General features: G+C 44.4%; 1 protein-coding gene across 3 annotated transcripts in view; it reads right to left on the reverse strand.

Annotated features, from left to right (window-relative positions):
* Positions 1-23,737, reverse strand: part of MYSM1 (Myb like, SWIRM and MPN domains 1) — a 367,486-nt gene that overhangs the window by 6,889 nt on the left and 336,860 nt on the right. For all 3 annotated transcript variants that reach the window (XM_078669957.1, XM_078669947.1, XM_078669962.1), the window contains one exon: positions 5,021-5,078. In XM_078669957.1, coding sequence (XP_078526083.1) covers positions 5,021-5,078 — 58 coding nt within the window. The remainder of the gene's footprint in view (positions 1-5,020; positions 5,079-23,737) is intronic.

Genomic DNA, 23,737 nt, shown 5'->3' on the forward strand with positions numbered 1-23,737 from the left:
CACTCCTTCTGACTCGCAGACAGCCTCTGTCCACAGTTACCCCCAACACGGGTATGGTGTAACAAAATGTGCAGCTCCGCACTCCGGCCCCAGTACTGCCATTCCCTTGGCAATACGGGCCGTGATACAAGCCGAAGCAGAGGCTCATGCTGCCGGAATGAGAGAGAGGCCGAGAGCATCTCCCTTTCAGCCCGCACCCCTCCCCAGGAGTCGACACATGCTACCTGGGGGGGAAAACTCACTCTCCTCTCCTCATCCAGCGGCTTGGACTTCCGATGCAATCTTTGTAAATTGGGAACGGCGGGCTCGGGCCGGCGGCTCAGCTCCTTCGGGGCTGCCGGTCCGGGCCGCTACTGCTACGAGGATCTCAGGCTGCCACAGGGCACATGCACACAGCGTCGCTGAGCCTCCCTTGAGCTTCAGGTGCCCGATCACCAGGCACTCCACACGAAGGGCTCAGTCTGCAGGAAGAACACGCGCACAGCGTCACTGAGACTCACTTTAACTCAGGGTGCACGTTAACAAGGCAATACTGACGAAGGTCTCAGGCTGCACAAAGCACATGCACACAGCGTCGCTGAGACTGACTTGGACTCCGGGTGCACGATAACAAGGCAGTCCTCACAAAGGTCTCACGCTGCACAAAGTACACGCACACAGCGTCGATGAGACTCCATTGGATTCCGGTGCACACAATAACTGGACAATCCTCACAAAGGGTTCAGGCTACAACAAGCACACGCACACTGCATCGCTGATCCTTGCTTGGACTCCAGGTGCCCACGATCACAGGGCACGGCTTACGAGGGTCTCAGGCTGCAACAAGCACACACAGCGTCGCTGAGACTCTCCTGGAAACATTTGTGTTCCTGAGTTTCCGTAACAGGGAGCCAGCTCGCCTCGGGCCCTTAGGGATAAGTTACTTCAGGACACAACACAGCAAAGTCCTTTCAAGCAGGGGGACACAGCACACAGCAAAGTCCCTTTAGCCTTTCCTTGGTTAAAACAGCAAACTGCAGGCCAGCCCCACAACACACAGCAAGGGTCAGTCCTTTCCTTCCGTCTCTTCAGTTGTTTCTTCCTTGGCAAAGTTTCTCTTGACGACGAAGTAGCTCCAGTCTTGTTCAATCTTGATCTAGCCATTCTCCAAAGTTCAGGGGCTTCAGCTCTCATGGTTATACCTCTCAATGGCTTTGAAGTCTGTGTTCAGGGGGGCACTGACCCCTGTTCAAACCAGTTCTGGGTACCTCCCTGTCAGTGACACCTTCTTCTTTTGATTAGTGGGGGGTCTGGATTCTCAATCCCTCAGCAGGAGATGGGACAATTGTCTTATAGCAGCAACCCAGGCCTCGTCACCTCTAGGGGCTACTCCTCCCCCTAAATTCCAGATGCAGGTCAGCCTGTTGCTGTCTCACCATCTCCCTGGGGTCAAGACATTCCCCAGATCCTATCGCTTTCAAATCCAGACAGTCAACCCACAACCAGGCAGAGACACACAGAAATGTTAGAGCACAAAAACTCAGCCACTTCTAAGAGTGGCTTCTAAACCCACAATGTAAAAACCACATTCATAAAAAGATGTGTTATTACATTGTGAATTCAGGCATACTAAACTTCACCTCTCCATCTTAAGCCTTTGGGAAGATAGGCTGGAAAACATATTACACAGCCCTTCCATTCTATCCTATGGGAAAGATGGCCTTTCAACAGTGAAAGCGAAATTAAGATTATTTCACTGTCAGGACATGGTACACACCATGGTACATGTCCTACTTTTCACATGCACTTCACCCTGCCCAGGGGGTACCCTGGACCTACCATAGGAGTGTCTGATGTGCATGGGAAGGGTAAGGTCTGGCAAGTGGGTGCACTTGTCAGAACAACATGACAGTTTAACAAACGGCGCACAGGCACTGCAATGGCATGCCTGAGTTCCCTTTTTAAGGCTACTTGAGTTACACAATTAGTGCTGCAGGCCTACTAGTAGCATTTGCATTACCAGCCCTGGCACACATAGTGCACTTTACTAGTAGGGCAAACATACCAATCATGGACTACCAATTACACTCTATACAGGAAACAGTTGCACTTTGACACAGTTTAATAGTGGCAAAGTGTCCAAAGCATCTAAGTTGGCAACACCATGTCAGAAAAAAGGTCTAGAGGGAAAGCAAAAAGTTTAGGGAACTTTAGCGAAAAAGAGCCAAGTCCTACAACTGTGAACTGACTTATGTCTCGGTGAAATTCTATAACTAAAAAAAAAATTATTACTGATGTTTAATGAAAATTGCAGGTCTTTAATTAGAATGACAAGGTAAATCAGCTGGGGCCTTATTAGAGAAAGTGTCCGAGGTGCACAACGGACGTGCAGACGCTTTTGTGGCCTCTTCTGCAATATTGATAGCTCTGTCACACATGTAGCACCAACGCGACCTCTATTGAGAGCATTCCCTCATTTGTGTGGGTCGTGGCCCCATGCAAATGCGGGAATCATTTTCAGTTTGCGACCGAGCCATGTTAGAGATGTGACCGCAGAGGCAAACATGCCTTCAGAAATCGCACTGACAATGCACCACAAAAAGGTGGTACACTGTCAGAGTGCCCCCTGAGGGCAGCCCCCTCGAGGGATGAAAGTGGGTACTCTAGACCCCTACACATCCCCTTGACGGCGGGTGCAGGTACTCACTGCACCAGTCTGCAAGGGGATCTCTAATCCCTCTTGAAGTGCAGGCAGATTGCCACCTGCACTGTAAAACATTAAGAGGCTTTGAAGCAACCGCTCTGTATTTCACTTGAATGTGCTACTCCCAGGGCAGCATGAGTTCGCAGCTGCCCTGTGGGCAGTACATTCACCATATTAGGCTGTAGTTTTCCTGTTTGTGCCCAATGCACCTCTTTGAAGGTGCACCGTGGCGCCCTTACTGTAATACAAGCCCTGGTGTACCTCCATGGGGAGATCCGGGAGATATTTCTACAACCTGGAAGGCTGGATAGACAGTCTGTCACCACTGTTCACATTCCTGGAGAGGCAGCTAGAAAGCACACATTGGTTTAACATATGTGCGTACAAAAAGGTGGTGATCATTTGTAGATATGTTTAGGTCAGTGCTTAATTTGAGCCGGTGGCTTCCGATGGTCAGCACCAGCACTTAATTGGTTTCCGGTGCTTGGCACCAGCACTGAATTGTCAACACTGCACTTAGGACAGTCTGCCAAATGGTGGCGCTTCTCATCGAACTTAGAGATTGCAGAATAATGGTTGTTTATGAACACAATGTACATTAAAAATGACTAATACCTGCCTCTCCAGCTTTTCCTTTAGCTTTGGGGACCTGGAATAATCTGAATTATCACACTTGCAGGCAAGAGAGAAGGTTCGTAGTTGTTTTGGCAGCGATGACAGGGGCGATGGGTGGTGCAAGGTGCAGTGGCCTCCTGGTCAGGGCCTTGGCACTTATTATTTTACAAATTAAGTACTGGTCTAGGTCATTCAACTGAGTCACTGATTAAAACTTATTCTGTCTCCCAGAGGAAGCAAATCTAGGTGCCTCATATTACATATTACAAAAACTAGATGTCTCTGGCCTGTCAAAGGCTTGGCAAGTGCTGACGCTAGTAATCTGGTATAACACATAGTGATTGCCAAATCTAAGGAGAAGTTAAGTAGTGAACGTAATCGTTTTGAGTGACAGTCAACATGAAAAAATTAAGAATTTAGCACAATTGCCATATACATGTGAAACTTCCATTGATAACGCCAATCTGGAAGTCCATACTGATATCAGCACCTACATCACACCTAAGTTTTTGTTTTAATATTTGTATTAATATATGTATTTATCCTGACACAAATGTACATGGCACCAAAAAAAGCAGAAGGTAATGGAGTATACATATGGAAATTGTGAAGGTGTCAGAGTCCCAGCAGCAGGCTTGGGTCTAAAAGCAACAGCTTGCGCTAGCAGAATGGACATTTAAATAAACATATGTTTTGTCTGCCCTCTGTAAAATGTTCCAGAGGCATTCTCTTGAATTCAAGTGGATGGGGGAGAAAGATTGAGAAAGACATAGTACAGGCCCCTTTCTCCATCTAGATAGTAGACTTCAGATATTGTGGAGGAGATTTGATGTCTATTTCAGATGGTGTGGCTATGCTTAGATGTCGATTTCAGATGGTGTGATGGAGCATTAATCTGGGCTTCAGATGGTGTGATGGAGCATTGATCTAGGCTTCAGATGGTAGGATGGAGCATTGATCTGGGCTTCAGATGGTGTGATGGAGCATTGTCCTGGGCTTCAGATGGTAGGATGGAGCTCGGATGTTGATAGATTTAAGGACACCTAGACTGGCAAGCTGGATTACAGGTTAGGCTGCCTACTATTATGGCCCTTCCCAAAGGCTATACAATATCCTGATTTGCTGAAAAGTTTGTGTTTTGTGATTGCCTTAATTTTCTCATGTTATGCTGTAGTTAAAATAAAAAGCAGTGACTTCCTAGAAGTCTTTCACAAAGAAAGATTATACCTCGTGTCATTAGTCGAAAAGGCTCTGGTAAATTTGACTAACATTTACTCAAAATGAGCATTAATCGTCGAATATAAAACACCTTATACACCGCTCCACTACACATCATAGTTATATTGTGTATCACAAAGGGTGGCGTATTCTGTGTGGCGAGGACTGGGGATATGTCTAATCATATTTCGAAAAGGGAATAAGACTATGTTCTGAATTTTATAGAGCTGTAAAAACTCGTTGATAGATAACTAAAAAGTAAATGGAAAACCAAAGCAAAGTGATTTGAGTACATCCAACGCCAGTGATGAAAATGTGACTATTCTAGGACATGCTGTACAGGTTTCAAATGTTCTACTTTCACTCATTTATTTTTGAAATATTATTGCCCAGTTGGAGGTCATTCGGCAGAGACACCAAGGATTGGGTTAGAAGAAAAAACAAACTCTCTGCATTACAACAAACAAAAATGTGCTAGCAGAAAATGTTTTCCAACATACTTACTTTCTGTAAACAGGTTAGGCCAGAATCTCGTCGAAAGATTCTATTCATTGGAACGCAGCTACATAAATGACAAAATACACAGAAAACGCACACTTATTATAGGAAATTTGCAAAATGATATTTGTCATTAACGTTTGCATGTTAACGTAGGTAAAAATAAAAAATGTAAACACCAACATAGACGTTACACACATACCAGAGTAAATACCTCTGGAAAACAATGTAAAACAGTATAAACATTAGCATAGCCTATAGGTCTTGGTTGCTTTTTCAATTTTAGACAGACATTTGTTAAATGAAGGATGCATGTGATAACTACTCTATTTCAAATTGAGAATTTATACCTAGCACAATACATAACTGCTTTGCTCCTGTTAGATGTAAGGATATGGTGTTTTCACAGGCACTGCACTCCGGGCCACATTGACTTACGCTTATCCACGTATGTATGGACTTATGATCTCACTAAGTACTGGCTCACAACAGTTTACTCATTTTAACTCCTCATGACCCTCACTGATGCACTCACTCAACTGTCTGATAATATAACCTTCATGCCACCTCACTCAAGACCCTCATGCACTCAATCAAGGTCTCACAAAGAACCCACTCATAGCAGCTCACCAAGACCCTCACTCTTGTAAACGCACAGCCTGTACTCAGTGTCACACTAAGTACCTACTTAAAGCAACTCATCGATGACATTCACTCATCCACCCACTAACACGCTTGCATTCACTCTCTGTCTTAACATGCACACAATGACACTACCTCGAGCTTGACCCTCACTTGTGCACTTAAAGCAATGCACCCACACTCACTCTTGTTCCAGGCACCCACTCTGATCAGTTAAGCAAAGACCCTGACTCATTCTCACTCATGCATTCACTCACAAGCTCATGCACCCAGTCACACGAGGTCACTCATGCACCCACTCAACGCACACAACAACATGAAAAATAGACCTGTGCAGGGAAAACGGGGCGGAATGCGAAACAAACATGGATGTATCAATGTAGAATAGATTCCGTGGTCATGCTCTATTCCAAGAACTGCAGCTCATAATCTGTAGAAATGTTCTGACCCTGAATTTACCGAGCTCTGTGCCACATGTACAAAAATGCTTACCGAATCTCAACTCGAAAATTGCAATTCCCAATGTACAAAAGAATGATTTCCTGAATAGCAATTTCTAATGCATTCGCAAATCGACTATCTCCTGAATATTAATGCAGTAGATTACAATTTGCGACCCACTAGGAATTGGAGCAATCACAGGGATGGTGGCTTGCTGGGGTCAGCAAACCACCATATCCGTGATTGCTTTTTAATGAAGGTAGTGTTTTTTTATTTTCCTTTTTTTTTATTTAAATGCAGCCAATTTTTGTTAAAGGAAAACTGGATGTGTTTCACAAAAGAAAATAAACCTTTAAGTTTAATTTTTTAAGAATAGACAGTGGTCTGTGGGTCTCCTTCCCATTTGCAAATGGTTACCATTTCGTTTGAGCGGTCAGTATAAAATGAATGTTTTCTAACCATAATTTGGTCGCAAAACATTCATGCATAACGCTGAGATTCTGCATTTGAAAGGGACGCCCTAAACAAACCATTACCAAATACTGAATCGCTAAACACAAATTATCATTCAGTAATGTTTTACCAAATCGCCATTTGTGCTTTGTAGATATAAAAAAGCATTTTTACGGTCAGAATCGGGCGATTCTGCGAATCAGGCCCACCACGAAATATGCTTTGTACATATTTCCCTCTGTGTATAAGAAATTCCCAGACACAGGAATTGCTGCCTGATTACCAGGCCACTTGTATTCACCAGGTTTATAAAACTAATTCCATTATCATGTGTGGTATGTTCTACTCGTGTGGAGCACTGACATGATTACAGAATCCCATACCACATTCTTCGTCCTCACGAAGAATGTCCTAGAGGACATTCAGGAGAAACAAATGCCATATGGGGGTGAAGTCCAAAGCTGAGTTGCAAGCAGACAGTGGGAAAAACTTTGTTCAGAAAGAAACATTGCATTTTATTTGAACAATAACAACTTTTGTTTGGAGCAGGGGAAGTAAAGACTCAAGATTCTGAAAAATTGGTGGAGGCAGCTAATGTGTGATGTTATATCTTGTGTAGTCAGGGCCGTTTCTAGGTGTTTTGCTGCCCTAGGCGAGAATTGAAAAATGCCGCTCCCTCCCTTTTTCTACCATCACTCTCTCCCCCGTCATCCAGGCTAGAAGAATAAATGCATTAGATATAAAAGAACTTGTATTAAACATTAAACAATAAAACACATCAAACATTAAATAACTAAATAAGCACTGTTCATGATATTTGAAGGGGTGTGGAATGTAATAAAATATCTACTTATCCATGGGACAGATTGCTTCATAAATCTACTTGTCCTGTAACAAAATCCACTTGACCCTTTGGTGCCATGTAGTGCAGCGACAAATTTTGGCTGCAATCTCATTATATAAGAGCTCTGATATAGCCTCTCTGATTATGCCAGGGCTCATACCATAGTAGTGTTTGAATACTTGCAATCCCCTTATGTTACCATGTTGCCGCAGATCAACATACTGGGGCTGAAGGTAGCGGTAAACAGTAGTTTCAGGGTTAGAATGCCCCTTTGAGTATGTGCAAACCAACTAACTTGCATGTTTTAAGGGTGTTCAACAACTATTCTCTAATCTTTTCCCTTACTGAGAAATGCTGAAAATTTATTTACTATTTCTTGTCCTACTCCTGCAAATTCTTGAGAATTCACGAAAGCCTTATAGCTGCACTTAATGCAAGGACATATAACATGGGTGCACTTTAGAAACTTTAATAATTGGGCCCCAAATTTGGTCTGCCGTGGACCATGACCTTGACCTTTTACGTTTATTAAAATTCTGTGTCTCTCTCTATCGGCTGGCTTCATGAGGAGCATATTGGCACACAAAGTAGTTTTGTTCAGTGCCAGTAACTACTGTTTCAGTGTGTGCTTTTCGAGACCAAAAACAATTTTTTTTTTGCCAATGTTTGTTATAATGGTGAGGACCCGGCAGCTCCCACACCAATAAGGCTTTCCAAAACCATGCCAAAACAATTCACACATTGACAAAACTAAAAAGTTGACCAACAATTTCAGACCCCACTGGCCTTGCCAAAGCTTGTTTATTTTTGTATCCCATAATCTTATTGAAACTGGTTACACTGATTTTCCATTGTGAACATTTTTGGGAAATACTAGGATGCATCAACACATGTTATTAAATGATGTGGCAAAGAAATGGTACCTGAAATTTTGCAGTAGTTTAGCACAATGTTTTTTTTCTTGCTTTCATTTTTTAATGAACATTTTATTTTGAAAGCAAAGAATCCCCAACCTTGCTTTCAAGCTTCTGCAAATATTTGCATCAAATCAGAGAACATTCTGGGAGCATTATACATGGCCTAATATTGCTAAACTTTGTAAACATGTGTACACATTTTTATACTGGAACCACTGTCAGAAGCGCAGTCAGAGCTTACAACATTTACTTAGAGCACTCACCCTAAAAATAAAGGCTTTCAATTAAGGAACCATGAATACAAGTTTGAACAGTATGAACATATGGACAACATATTACCTTAACTGCAGGCAGTGCCCTTCCCTGATCCATAATGTGGTACTGCAAACTGGCAGCAAAAGGGTTTGTACAACAGGGGGTTGGGCCTCCTTGTCCCAAGGACAAAACACACATGAAAACTTGTTGCCCTTGACCCCAAACAATATGTCATGGCCGTCCGGCTAAGGGAACTCCACATCCCTGATTTTATTTAGTTTTTAAATTTCTCTCTTCTAACTTCAATGGTGTTTTGGGTTCTTTCTCTTAATCCAACGATACCTTCCTTGCCTTTATTTTAGCGAAGTCTTTAAGAAGATCTCTAATGTCAAGCTGGTAAGCCATGTCTTTTTCTACCTAAATTGTGGCTAGTCCCACAAGTCTCTCTTGGCTTATGGAACTGCGCAGATAGGTTTTTAATAATTTGAGTTTTGAGAAACTCCTCTCCGCACTTGCCACTGATATTGGTAAAGTAAAAAGGATACGAAGAGCTACGAACAAATTAGGAAAACCATTTTCTAATTTGTTTTGGCACAGATAGTTCAGCACATATTCGGGTTGCGCATTTATTTGTATTCGATGACTTAATCCTGAAAGTTCAGAGCAGAGAGCTGCCGCATCAATGTCCTTTAGAAAAGATGGGGTTTCTCCAGGTCTATGCTGTGTTAGAGCGGTTTCCAATTGGATACACAAATCCATGAGTACGTTGGAAGTTTTCATCTTGAGGTCACTCATATTGTATAGAAAACCAAATAATCTTGCAATTTCATTTAACTGTGTGAATCGTTCTTTTACAGAACTAATTGCAGTGTCCAATATTGCAAAATAGTAATTTACTCTGAATTTCTCTTTGGGGTCAGCGATGGGTTCATCTTCTGATTCGTAAGCGAACAATTTCCTTTTCCTCCTTCTTTTCCCTGGCTGAAAAATTGGCTCAATATTGATTTCTTCAGCTAGCTCTCGAGCATCAACCAAAACTCTCTCAAATTCCATGTCACTCCTCATGTTTTTTAAAAACTCCTCTGTGTTTTAAAGCTCATTTACTTTTTTCTCACGGGTAAAGTGCTTCTCTTGCATCAGTTTACTGGTCAAATTGATTTGAAAAAATATACTGTGCCATGTTACAACTGCAACAACAAACTTAAATGAAGATATGCTGTTCAGAAGACCTTCAGCTTCAACCTTAGTCAAAGTACCAGAAGAGCCTTTGAGAATTGAATCTTCAGTAATTCCAAACAACGCATCATACACATGCAGTAACTGGTACCTGATGGGAGTTAAGGCATCGATCCTGCTTGACCACCGAGTATCACTCAGAGGTTTATAGTCAAAGATGGTATATGACGTTTCAGTATATCCCATAGACGTGTTGACGCAGCAAAGAATACATACAATCGTTGTATAACATCAAAAAAGGCTGTTGCTTCAGTGCAACACGAAGCAGCGTCATTTACCACAAGGTTCAGGGTGTGGGAACTGCAGGGGACATAGAAGTCACACGGGTTAATATCCAGAATTTTCTTCTGCAGACCTATTTCCTTGCCCTTCATATTGCTCTCGTTATCATAACCCTGACCTCGTAGGTCTTCAATTGCCAATGAGAAGCTTTTGAGCTGATCTCTCAGAACATGACTCATTGATTCACCTGTGGTTTCGGTTAGTGGTACAAATTCAAAAAAGTGTTCTTTTATTTGCACGAGGCTGCTTTCTTGGAATTCTTCATCAGAAGACTGAAATGGCTCTGTTCCTGAAGATTGCACGATGTCCACAAATCTAATGATCATGGTCATTTGTTCCGTGCGGCTGATATCTGGGGTGCAATCAAGAATGATAGAAAAATACTTTGCCTTCTTAACCAATGAAATGATTTTGTCTTTGATAACGTTTGATAGCACCTGGATCAGTTAGTTTTGAATAATGTTGCCTAAATAGTGAGCATGTCTTCTACCCTTATTTTGTATTGTCCTGAGATGTTCATTCATAATAGGATCAAACATGGCGAGCAATTCCACAATTTTAAGAAAATTGCCATTGTCATGAGCATAAAGTTGATCACTGCTGCCACGAAAAGCCAAATTTTGTGCACCTAAAACTCGTACAAGACATATTACACGCTCTAAGATCTGATGCCAGTACTTTTCTTCTTCTTTAAGCTTTTTTGTATTAACACTATCTATAGTTGCGTCTTGTTTTAGACTAGTATACAGGCCCTTCCAGTTATGGAAGTTGGTAATATGTTCAAAACTCTTTTCGTGTGAAGACAGAATTGCTGATATGTTATGCCAATCGTTGCATCCATTCTGAGTGAGACTTGCACTTGAATTTCCGCCAAATACATTGCAGCAAAAACAGAAAACTTTATCGGTTGATACAGAATACTGGAGGTATTCACGGTAAACAACTTCTCCATTTGGAAGTTTTCTTTTACAATGTACAGCTGAAAATTTCCTTTTTTTTCTCATCTAAAGGAAATTTTTTGCTCACTTGTATTGGCCCATTTTCAACCAAAAGAGTTCCTAATTTGTCTCCACTTACTGGTAAGTGTTCCCAGGAATCAGGATCTGAATAATCTATTTTAATGCTTTCTTCAGTTATTGTCTGGCGTTTACTTTGATCACCATCTTCATTGTCAAGGTTATCCTTTGCAGTGTCCACTATAACGTCTTCTTGTTCTTGGCTGTTAACTTCTATGGCCTTGTCTGGTAGGCCTTTATCGTCATCTTTTTCTGAGGTTGAAGTTGATGCCCCCAGCAATTTCAATAGAACTCTTTGGAAGACGTAGACATTTTTCAATAGACCATTCCAATTTGGATAGTTCTATTTCTCTATTCGATTTTCTTTTTCTGTACTGAGCACCTGAGAGTTTTTTCCTGTCTGCCATTTTTGATCCTTTCTAATTTCTACCTGAAAAAATATAGGGCAATAATAAGCCGGAATATTGTATAGATTCAAAATGCATATTACACTTTACAAAAAAACAATACCTCATTTAATATCCAGAATGCTCTTTTTCCTTGTACATATGCCCTTGGTAATAAAACTCTGGAGGAAAATGTATTTGCTGGAGGGATCCATGTTGTGTCTAGTCCTAGTTTTTCATTTATAGATAATGCCCAAGTTAAGGGGCCATCAGGCCTACTTTTGATCAAGTGGCCTGGAACCTCACACTTAAATGTAAATGAAACGGAGGTAAACAAAAGTTCACAGCATGTTAGCTTTTCACAGGTACTTAATAGAGGCATGCTTTTGACTTTTTTTCAGTCCCTTTATGCAAGTGCATGAACTGTAAGAATGTCAGATGTGTTTGTCTGTCACAGTATTTACGCACACTTTAACCCTTTCGCTGCGGCCGCAATTCCGTCGCAGCGCTAAGGGGCGGGGGGTAGGGGGGGCGCGCGCCGCTCCGACGCTTGTGACTGAACCGCTCCGTCACACCCCTCGGGTGGGCTGTGCTTGTGACGGAGCGGTTCCGTCATGGCCCCGCCCGCTCAATAGAACGCACCGCGCAGGCGCGGCGAGCGGGCCGTGACGGAACTGCTCCGTCACCAGCACAGCCCACCCGAGGGGCGTGATGGAGCGGTTCCGTCACAAGCGTGGGAGGGGTTAATTAGCACTAGAGTATTTTTTTTATAGCACTACTCAACCCAATGCAGGGTGTCAGAGTGCTTTACATAACATACACATTGAAAATAAATTATGCAAGTGTGTAAATCAATGTACAAGATGTGTTCAGTGAGGGTTAAAAGATGTAGCAGTCACATAACCTACATAGCTCACTGTGGTATATTAAAAGGCTTACTAATTATGAACAGCAAGTAACGGTGTTCAAAGCAGTAGCCCACTTACCTAGCTACATTAAAAACAAGCATTTGCAATGCAATAGGCAATAGGTCTCGCATATTTGAAAGCTAGAGCTCTTGGTGTTAGAAATGACAATGTTTTTTACTTTTGGTTTTTGTATGTAGTGGAGTGATGCTATTTGCAAAGCGCTATTGCCATTCGTATCAACTTGTGAACCAGAAAATGGGAAATAGGTTATGAAGGAGGAGAGACAAGAGGAATATCATATGCTGGTTGGGAAAAAAAGTACCAACAGTGCAATTATATGCTTCTGAAGCCACATGATTTTAAACAGGACTATGTATTTTACAAACATGACACAGAATCCACAATTTACTGCATAATCTCAGATTACACAACAAACACATCGTAGCTCAAACAAAAGCAAAAAAATAGCATGACATGTGGGGCAGATTTACAAGCCCCAAGCCCCTTGCGCCTCTTTTGCGCCTCTTTTGCGCCGCCGTCGCGTCACTTTTGTGACGCAGTGGCGGCGCAAAAGATGCGCCATGGTGCGGGGTATTTACAACGTGACACATCGGGGAGACAAGGCAGCAAGAGAGGGGGAGAGATAATATAACGGGGTGGGTAACATGAAAGATAAATAGAGAGGGAGTGAGATATAGCTTGAGAAAGATGGGTGGATTAAATAAGAGAGATAGAGGGTGAGAGTGGGATGAAAAGACAAGGGGGTGGGTAAGCTGAGAGATACAGAAAAAGAGGGAGAGAGAGATTAGGAAAAGGGAAAGGGATAGGGAAATGTGAAAAAGAGAGAGGGACTAGATAGAGGGAGAGTTTGGGTGACATGGGTGGACTGGTAAATTGGGAGAGGAAGAGGAAGGATGGTAGAGCGAGATTTTGAGAGAGAGACACGTATAAAGTGAGCGCGAGAAAGTGAATGAATCTGCAGTTAATTATGTGAGATTTGTAGCACGCAGATTAATAGTAGTTTGATGCAGCCTTTGAGTTTACGCATTGTGAGACTTACAGACATCAGCGCATGGACATGTGCCAAGAGGCCTCTCGGTGCAGCACTGTGCATCTCTGCCCACACTCTCTCTCCCGAAGAGCTATCGAATGTGAAGTCTCAGATATGCAGTGAGTCCCCCCCCTGCACACCCCACTTCTAAAATACATATCTTGTATCAAAACAAAGTTGCTGTGCCGGGGTTACCCGGAGACTGGTTTCCTGCACCCGCCGTCGCTTCCTTCCACTCACTTACTCGTATCTGGTTGTTGTTTAGAAATGAGCGTGCCCTAACAGCCCGATAATTGCCCATAATTGTTTATTCGGGTCAGGCACCTGCTTGATAAGATCATCTCCGTTCTGCAGGCGGCATTGCCCGTGAAATCTCTCTTTGAGAAGTTGAAACATAATTTAAACAAGAAACCACATCCATAATGTACCACCCGGTCCGCGCTTTTCCTTCCTTTACACATTTACCACCAACAGAAATTGCACCTGGCTATGGTTTTATGAATAGGAGTCTGCCACATTTAGTGCTTTCTGGGAGGATGCTGCCCTCTGGAGGCAGATTACTTTCTACATGTTCTTCACCAATCACAGAAAGTTCTGCGAACTAGACTAACTTTATTATTCGACACGCAAGATAGGTTGCTTTAACAGCTTTCATTGGTGCATCCTTGTGTGCCAGCAGTCCAAAGTCGAAGACAAATAATTCCATATTAGAAGCATAACCTCACGAGCCACAGAACAAGCTGCCTGCATTTTCTCATGAGCACATGAGCGCGAGCACGAAAGAGTGAGCACAATCCCTAGTACGGGTGGGCGAGCCGGAAAGGAAACAGGAAGGGAACGTGAAAGCACGCCAGGCTTGTGCGTGCACATTGCCTTTCCGGGTCCGCACATGTTTTGTCCCCTTCGTGCACCAAACCGACAACAATAGTCTCGCCAAGGCGAAGCAGCGCATGCACTGCATTCTCTAGGCAAGACCTGTACAATGGGCCCGATTCACAGTACTAACTTAAGACAAAATCCTAAACTTGCTACCATTTACTCATTTTGGTATTCACAGAAGGCACTCACTCGTTGCCTTCTGTGAATACCGAAATGAGTACGTGCCTTCTATGAATACCAAAATGGTAGTACGTTTAGGATTTTGTCTTAAGTTTGTTCTGTGAATCTGGCCCAATATTGATAGTTTAATGGATTTGACGCTCTGGGTGCTGGGGGCTTTGGAACTGAACTGTAAGCAGCATGGTTGTTATTATAAATTATGCTATTAAGAGCAAACATTTATGTTTTTATTAGAGCAACATCTTTGCAGGACATTGTTCATTAGCCACAAGCTTTATATGTTCTAGAGCTTGAAGGAATATGTGTAATATTTGCATGCTAGAAGATTATTCCTTGGAAAGTTAGCTCAAGTCAACTACTTTTTTGCCTGTACTTTAGGCCTGTTGGCTTCCTGCATGGATATTGCTCAGTCAGCCATATGAGAGCTGCTCCGTGTGGGGTGCTAAAAACAACTATTTTACTTTGAATTTCTGAATATTCATGGCAAAAATGTAACGGTGGTAATATTGCCAAATGATTGGTACTCACTTTTTGAATTTCTGGTGGAATGGAAGATGCTTTAGGAATCAAACCCGAGATTTGTCAATTACTGATCTAAAAAAGACAGGTGCAGTAACCCTGTAAACTCAATATTCTGATGCAGGTACAAGCACCAAACAAGCAGATGTTGCAAATTACGAATGAACAGACTGAAAATGTACCTTTGGTCAACAGTCAGGCAGAAGTGTCTCTCTGAAGATTGAAAAACCTATTTAATTAGGTCAGTGTAATTTAATCTAAGGAATTTTCAGACAGTTGAACTACCTTTGTGCAAACTGGTTCTAAAGTGCTTTGTATTGAAATCTGAAGATGTTGCTTTTAAAGATCTCTGTCAGTACTGTATTAATACTGTCAAATCCACTGTAACATATTTGTTGTAATCATATCAGTTTTGAGCAGCATGTTTAAAATGCACAATTTATCACTCTGTTATCTTCTAATGGCTTTAAGGGTAGCTCCAACCCTCTGTTTGAATAGTTATCTCCTTCTCCATTGGTTTCGGGCCCCCCCTTTAGAACCCCAGCTTAAAGTGCTGGTCAAGTTGTGCCTCTGCTGAATATACTATGGGGAGTGTGTCACGCTACCTCGAGCAGTGCACAGACCTTCCCCAAACCCACGCAGCCCTGTCAAGTACCACACATCAGGAGTTAGACTAACACATTTCAGTGCTGTTGTCCACACCACTACACTAAAATGCATTGCTCTTGCATTATAGCTCTTGGGCCCCTGAGTACGAGGCACTAATGAGGCTGCATTGTAAAGGCAGATAGAGCCTTCTAATTTAACCCCTTGCGTGCTTCGGACGGCCCCCGGCAATCCGACTTCACAGTGAGCGTATGCAGAGGACGGCTGGGGGGCCGTCCGAACCCCGCCCACTCATTTATTCGCCAGCACCGCGGGAGAATGTGCGCAGCACGCAAGGGGTTAAATTGGCTGCGCTGGCATTATGAGCTCACCTTCACAAAGCGGACCTGAGAGGGGCGGTGAGAGCATCCCAGTTATTTTCTTTTTTTATTGGAAGAGAAAAGGCCGAGCTCCGACTTCCGCTCAGCTCTGTCTCTCTTGGGGGACCGCATGGTCAGTAACTGTGGTGAGTAGAGAGTGAAAATCATTGTCTGGAAGGACTGAAGGCAGTGGGAATTTCTCACAGAGCCTGAAATTGAGTTATAATAACAATGCTCAGGCTACATGACATGCTCATTCAATCATTGGCCTCTCTGCAGAGCGATGGATTGGGTTGTCACACGTGCTAATTGCAATTCATATTTTACTATTAAAGAGTGTGAAGGACAGATGCACAGCTGTTGAAATACTGACAGCTCCATAGGAAAACAAAATGTTGTGGCTACAGGTGAGGAGAGTGGGTAAGTGTGTGAGTGAGATGATGGTTAGAAGGCTACACAAGAAAGTACATACTGAAAAATAGAGGAAAAAGCCAGAGGAAAAGGAAGAAGCAGACATGTGAAATATGCAGATGGACAATTTTAGAAAGATGTGGCGAGAAAAACAATGTAAGCCCCTCTCAGAGTCATAGCCTGCAGAGGAAAGTGGTGGGAAGGGAAGAATGTGTTTGATTGAGACATTCTGAAGACAACTACCCCGTCCACAGAACTCAATTATGCTTCTAGTAAAGACTAATATTTTCAGTAATGAAACATTTTCAACTCGGATTATTCCCTATCAGTATTACTCATTCAGCTGATGCTGTTGATAAACATCGGCAACGCCAATAGGTCTGGATCGTTTTAGGGATATGTTTCTTGTTTGTGGGGTTTGTCTAGATACAATAACAGAGAAGTAACAAAGAGGCACCCAAATGCTGGCCATTGCTTTGATTGATTCACAAAAGGAGTGGCACACATTTGGCAGTAGACTGTCACTCACGAACACACTCACGAACACACTGAAACCATAGAAAGAAGGTGCCAGAAGAAAATCCCTCAAAATGGGGCTATTACAGTAAGCAACCTCAAACAAGATTTTTTTTTTGTTTATCAAGAAAAGCTGCCTGAAGAGTCGAAACAAAGGCGCGCCGGTTCTCTACGTACAAGGTTTACATTGCACAAGCGGCTCCAGGCGAGTCACGGGAGGTAATCTGAAGTCTGTTTACAGTACAGGCATGCAGCGAGCGCCGCAAAGACCGTGCGTGCAGGAGCCTTTCCGCCTCGGGAGGCATGTACTGGCAGCAGGCAGCGAAATACAATAGGGCCCCGAGGAGCAGAGAGGCGCGTGTGACTCGGAGGCCGAGCCCGGCACCGCCAGCAGAAAACAAGAGTGCGCGCCGAGGGAGGCTCACGTTCCATCACCTGACAATGGCAGCAGAGAAGCGCGCACCAGCGAGTGCCCGGATCATCATGAGTCAGGAAAACCAGGGCAGAGCACTGGGTCCTGGTGACACAGGCCTCTTTTGTAACCAATCCCCAACGTTAAACACCGCCATCATAAAACCAGGCGGCCGGCTGGCCCAGCCAGCCTTTGAGTCGCCTCAGAAATAGTGTGACCCCTATATACATACATGCTAACATTTCAGCTCAGGAAAGTGGTAGGTAGATATATAAAACAAGCAAACAAATAAGCAAAAAACAAATCCCCCCGGCCCTCACTTACCTATGGCCACAGAAACGCTGGAACACGCTGTGACGCACACCGCAAGTCGGCCTGGAGCACGTCTGAGAAGAGACGCGGGAGGACAGGAGCGTGACGCGCGTGAACGTGCACGTTGACGTTCCCGCGCGTTCACGGACCTGAGTCGGCTCGTGCCCGGCTCTGTATCTGCTCGCTCACTGCTCTGACTCCCTTGGCAGGGAGCAAGGCGGCTATAAGTCTCGTTGGCGGCAGGGCTTCGCCCTGCAACGCTAGCGAGACCTAAAAAGATTCTGTCATCTGCACATTACATGATGTGCTTTGAAGGAGATACACTAACCTTCAATACTACTCAGACCTGGGACTACACAAAATTGAGATCTCTCCAACAAATACTTTAACATAAGGGGGTAGATATGATGAGTATTACAGCACGCTATGTTCCATTTCTTTTATTGAGAAGGGCAACTTAGCCAGAGTGTTTCTTCACGCTAAACTGAAGGACAGCCAGAAAACCCCATCACTAATAAGCAAAGATGAAGCCTGCTGCAAAATGGCTGGGCCTCAAAAGCTTTTTACTGGAACCATAAAAGCAAATAAAGCACTGCACGCGCCCTATGTCATGGACGCAAACGTATAATGGCGCACAGACAGCAGGTGGCATTCAGGGGTGGCCAGGACAAAGTCAGCTGGGGCACTGGCACAGGCCACATTTGGTCACCTTCTAGCTCCAGCAACGCCACTGCGAATCACCCACCTTAACATCTCTTCCCCTTAACATGCCTGGGGCAGTGCAGACTTATGCTTTCCCTGCCTGCTTGGGGAAGGGAAGGGCCCAGGGGGCTGGGGCCTCTTCTTCTCAAGGTACGAGGGCTGGCTGTGGTGAAATGCTGTGGTGATCTTGACACCAGGCCCAGTTCCACCATCCACGCACTGCAGTACTGCACCATGCAGATCAAGGTAAGGGGTCCTCTGCTCTTCTTTAAGGCACACTCTCTTCGCGCTTCCTTGACCCCCCTCTACCGTGTCCTACTACTCCTCCAGCCTCGCTCACATGCAGGGAGATTCCATCACCTAACCTCAGTCACATGCCGGAGGCCTGGACATGGGGCCGCCACCGCTATCTTATGATCTTTAGCCTGCCTGGCCTGCTGCAACAAACAGACCCGCCCCGGCCGCGCCACCATTCAATCCTCACTCAGACACCCGTCACCGTCATCTCACCCCTCAAGTGCTGCTACCCAGCTCCTGCTCACTCAGTGTTATGTGCCAGTCCGGCCGTGAGGACGAGTTCAGAGATAATGATTCACTCACAGGCCGCCGCCACATTTACAACATTAGCAATAGCAGGCCTGAGTGAACAACATTATTTCATTTAGATTGCATACAATGCATCCGATCCGAAATATATATTTATTTTCGCAGCCAGCGGCCTTCGCTGACTGCGCTGACCGACCGGTGCACTGCTCAAGTCACGTACATCCCCACGACCACCACGGCTGTGCTGTTTGCAGGCTCGTGGTGCTGGAGTCGGAGACAGTAAAAAAAAGAGGGCTGGGAGACGGAGTCGGGACCGGACAACAAGACTGTGTGGCACTGGCAGGTGGCAGCTGCCAGCTGCAGTATTAGTAGTTAATGGTTAATTCACGGCCATCACATGGCACCAGAGCAGCGCGCCAGCCGACACACACACAGTCCGTCCCCCGCGTGTGCCGAGAGAGATGGTGGCACTGGTGCGCCGTGCGCGTCACCGTCACTGGGCTGCCCTCCCTGGCTGAAGCAGTGCTCACGGATTTGCCAAAAATGTTGCCCAGGGCCGTCATTGGTAGCGCTATCCAGCACTACAAGATTGACGGTCCTGGGGACCCACACTTACACTAGTGTGTCCCGCTCCACACACTCCACTAATCTAGGGTGCGCACCGCCCCCGCCACTATTCTAGGGTGTGCCGCGCTCGGCTCTAAACTGCGCAACATGTCACAAGCAAACAGCAGGTGCGCTTGCACAGTGCACTCCACTGCATGATTTCCTGTTGCCACAACACAATGCCGCCCTCACCATTTTGCCGCCCTAGGCGGCCGCCTAGTCCTGCCTAATGGCAGAAACAGCCCTGATGGGAATCAGTGATTTAGTCATGGGTTTACCATAGGTGACCATGATTCAACTTTGTGTATTTGCCTAGAAATCTCCTTGAAAAGTGATGAAAGGAAGTGAAGATGTGGCAAATGCACCATAGATTACCCGAGGAGAGCAAAAACAGGAACACACGGAGCTTGCAGACAGACGGGAAACATCCATTACATCGCGATGAGTACACCCCGATGCAGTTGCAACGCAGCCGTTACAACGCAAGTCATTACATCAACTTGCGTTGGATGGTGCTATAACCTAAGGAATAGTAAGATTTACTATTCCAACACCTTCCCTACTGTACGTAGACTGGTGTTGGAATAGTAAATCTTACTATTCATAAGTACAGCGCCCTCCAGCGCAAGTCGTTGTAACGACTCGCATTGTAAAAACTGCAGTGTAACATACCGCAATCATTTTGATCGCGTTGTTACATCACATATTCCAGACAGACCAATACACGCCTTGCAGACACACAGCACCTGCTAAGACACACAGAACCTGGAGTATCCTGTGCACTTCTATGCAGAGACAAGCCTACCCTACACACTAGAGCAACACAGGACTATTCCAGTACAGGAATGTAAATAATTGAATAATACACAGAAACCCTCCAGACATTGACTCCCAGCAGATGTACACACATTTCCCCTTTCCTTGTGAACACACACCCCCATGTCTACACAGCTCCAAATTACAAAGAACATACCCTACCCACCAGATCACCCAAGGATTTTTGAAAAAGCATGAACAGTAGCCGAACAGGAATGTAATAAAGGAATAATAAACACGCTGCCGTCACAGATCATTGTTCAGTTTCTGAAACATACACACACCTCCAGTAGACTAACAGAGCCTGATCTTGAGAGAGGAGTGAATGGCTGAGAATGATCCAGCCTGCTGGAGAGGGAACATGCGTGACAATCTGGGCAAAGAAGGTGTCGACACCAACCAGTACCATACCTGCAAGCTCACACGGTTCCACAATGTGACACATGATATCAGCTACCATCCCACGGTCTCCAGATGAGGAGTCGATATCACACTGTGGCAGGGAAAACGAGCTGAAAACAACTGTAAATAGTGATTTTACAGCTTGTTTTTGAAAGGCTTTGAACTGCCGACGTCAATTAAAGGGTGTGAAAATAACCCGGGACATTGGCACCAGTCTCAGCAAGCTTTTATTTGGGGAGGAGGGGCTTAGGGGCAGGGTGGGGTACAAAGTGCCTCTTAGGTACTTCTCGGCATGAGACTCCGCTCCCTTCAAGGCCCGCACCCTCCTCATACTGGTAGATTGTCCTTCAAGTTGGCAGGTATGCAGTATGCTAAAGGTTAACAACCATAAGTCACAATTTGTGTCGCTAGGGGTCCCCAAACTGTGCAGAAGGTTGGCATAGAAAATCCACAGCCTTCCAAATCACACAGCCCTGCCCAGACAGGCACTCCTTCAGTAAACACACTGTGCAAAGGCCTCTACTTCCTGTAGGCATTCCTCTGTGTAATCACGCACCACCCATCACACACACATGCTCTGCCCAGCACAAACACACATCCTGCACAGACGGCCATCCTTGCATAAACATCCACTCTCTTGCACAGACACTCTCCCTGTAGACAGAAACACAATCCTGCACAGGTACATGACAGACAGACAGACAGACAGACACCCCCCTCCCCCCATCTGTGGATGGGGACACCCTGCAGAGAGAGGAGACATGCACTCTCTTCAAAGAGAAGAAAAGAAGAGACATTCCGCAGAACCACGCACTTTAAAGATGTGTAGACACACAAAGTATCTGCATAACACCCTTATACTCTGCACATTTCTTTTTAGAGCAAAAGCACCACCACAATGGTTTGGTGCCTGTATAGAGCCAGCTGCAGGGAGAGATGCAAACCATGACAATAGGGTTGGGGGGTATTGGAATGTTGGTGAAGATCTGGCGAAGAGTGAGGGGTGTCACAAAGGTTCCATGTGCAGTCCGTTCGGGACAGATTAACCCAAAGCCAGACCTGCCTGTTGAATGAAAGTATTCGGGCCATCTGAAGATTTAGTGCGGCTTCACTGCAGTTCACATTTCTTCCTTAATAATGCTTTTTTGCACAAATAAAATGACTGTACGTCGTATTGCCAGAGTTTTACTCTCCATAAAAGGGATGGGATTTTGTACAATGCCTATCTTGCCCAATCGCAATCTGTATAGATATAACTGCATTTTGCACCACCGTCACTCTACTTTGCACCAAAGGAATTGTATTTTGCACAATGATTATGGCTTACCCTGTTTGTTCAATGCCAAAGCCTATCTTGCCCAATCACACTTTGTATAAATACAACTGTATTCTGCACTATTGTCGCTCTATTTTGCACAACACGAATCTTATTTTGAACAATGATAATGTTTTCCCCGTTTAGATATGTGACTAATACCATATCTGTGTGAAAATGAGTTAAACCTCTTCCATGGTCACGGTGGGCGTGTGCTGATGACGGCCGCGAGTCGTCATGACCACGCCCGCGATCGGAATGTTCAGCACTGCGGCGGAATTCGCAACGCAGTGATGAGGTTAAGGTAGGGTGCTCCAGCTTGGACTGGAAGCAGGATAGATTGTAGTGCTCCAAATATTGGCTAGACAGTAAGTAAAACCTAGCATTTTTAGATTTTAAAATATTTATGGGGGTGGGTAGGGCTTAGTAGTAATAGACTTTAATGTAACAAGCATTTGCAATGCAATAGGTCTCGCATTAGGAAAGTTTGAGCTATTGGTCTTGTAAATGACACATTTTTTATTTATGTGTTGGTTTTGAAAATAGCGAAATTAATAGCTTTGCCATTTGCAATGCCAATACTTTTATCGTTTGCAAATGTGACACCTATAGCATTTGTAATGCAACATGTTTTGTATTTATGTGACTTAGATGTATTGATATTACAAATAACAATGGCTTTTAATTTTTCTAAATAATTAATACTTAAATAAAAGTTATTGTAATTTATAATGGCAATAGCTTAAACTTTTGTAAATAACTTTTGTGAAGATTATGTTCAGTGTATTTTATTGTGACGAAAATCCAAGAACAGAAGTGAAATATTAACATCTTTTTATGACATTTGTAATAAAGCTTGAAACATTGAGAGAAAATATTTGAACCAGTTGTTGTTGAATGGTTGCACAGATTGATGCTGTGTTGGCGCTCAGTGATGTTGTGGTGGCGACGAGTGATGCTGTGGCGTTCAGTGATGCTGTGGTGGCGCATAGTGATGTTGTGGTGCCCCTGAGTGATGCTGTGGTACCCCTGAGTGATGCTGTGGTGATGCAATAGATAGAGTGAGTGCGATAGATAGCTAGAGGGAGGGCGAAAGATAGCTAGAGGGAGGGCGATAGATGTAATGTAAAAATTACTTGTATAGCGCAAAAACTGTCACCCTATGGGTATCCTGGTGCTTTTAGAAATGGTGATGGTCAGCACGTTACCAGCCCGTAATAGGCAGTGAAATAACTAGTTTTCCATCCTAGGAAACAACCAGGTTTTCAGATTCTTTCTGAAACAGGTCCATGAACTGGCCTGTCTGATGGTCTGGGGCAGCTAGAGGGAGGGCGAAAGATAGATAGAGTGAGGGCGAAAGATAGATAGAGTGAGGGCGAAAGATAGATAGAGTGAGGGCGAAAGATAGATAGAGTGAGGGCGATAGGTAGATAGCGTGAGGGCGATAGGTAGATAGCGTGAGGGCGATAGGTAGATAGCGTGAGGGCGATAGGTAGATAGCGTGAGGGCGATAGGTAGATAGCGTGAGGGCGATAGGTAGATAGCGTGAGGGCGATAGGTAGATAGCGTGAGGGCGATAGGTAGATAGCGTGAGGGCGATAGGTAGATAGCGTGAGGGCGATAGGTAGATAGCGTGAGGGCGATAGATAGAGTGAGGGCGATAGATAGATGTGTGTGGTTGTGTGTGTGTGTGGTTGTGTGTGTGTGGTTG

The sequence above is a fragment of the Lissotriton helveticus genome, chromosome 1_2 (genome assembly GCF_964261635.1).
Source record: "Lissotriton helveticus chromosome 1_2, aLisHel1.1, whole genome shotgun sequence".
Lineage (NCBI taxonomy): Eukaryota > Metazoa > Chordata > Amphibia > Caudata > Salamandridae > Lissotriton > Lissotriton helveticus.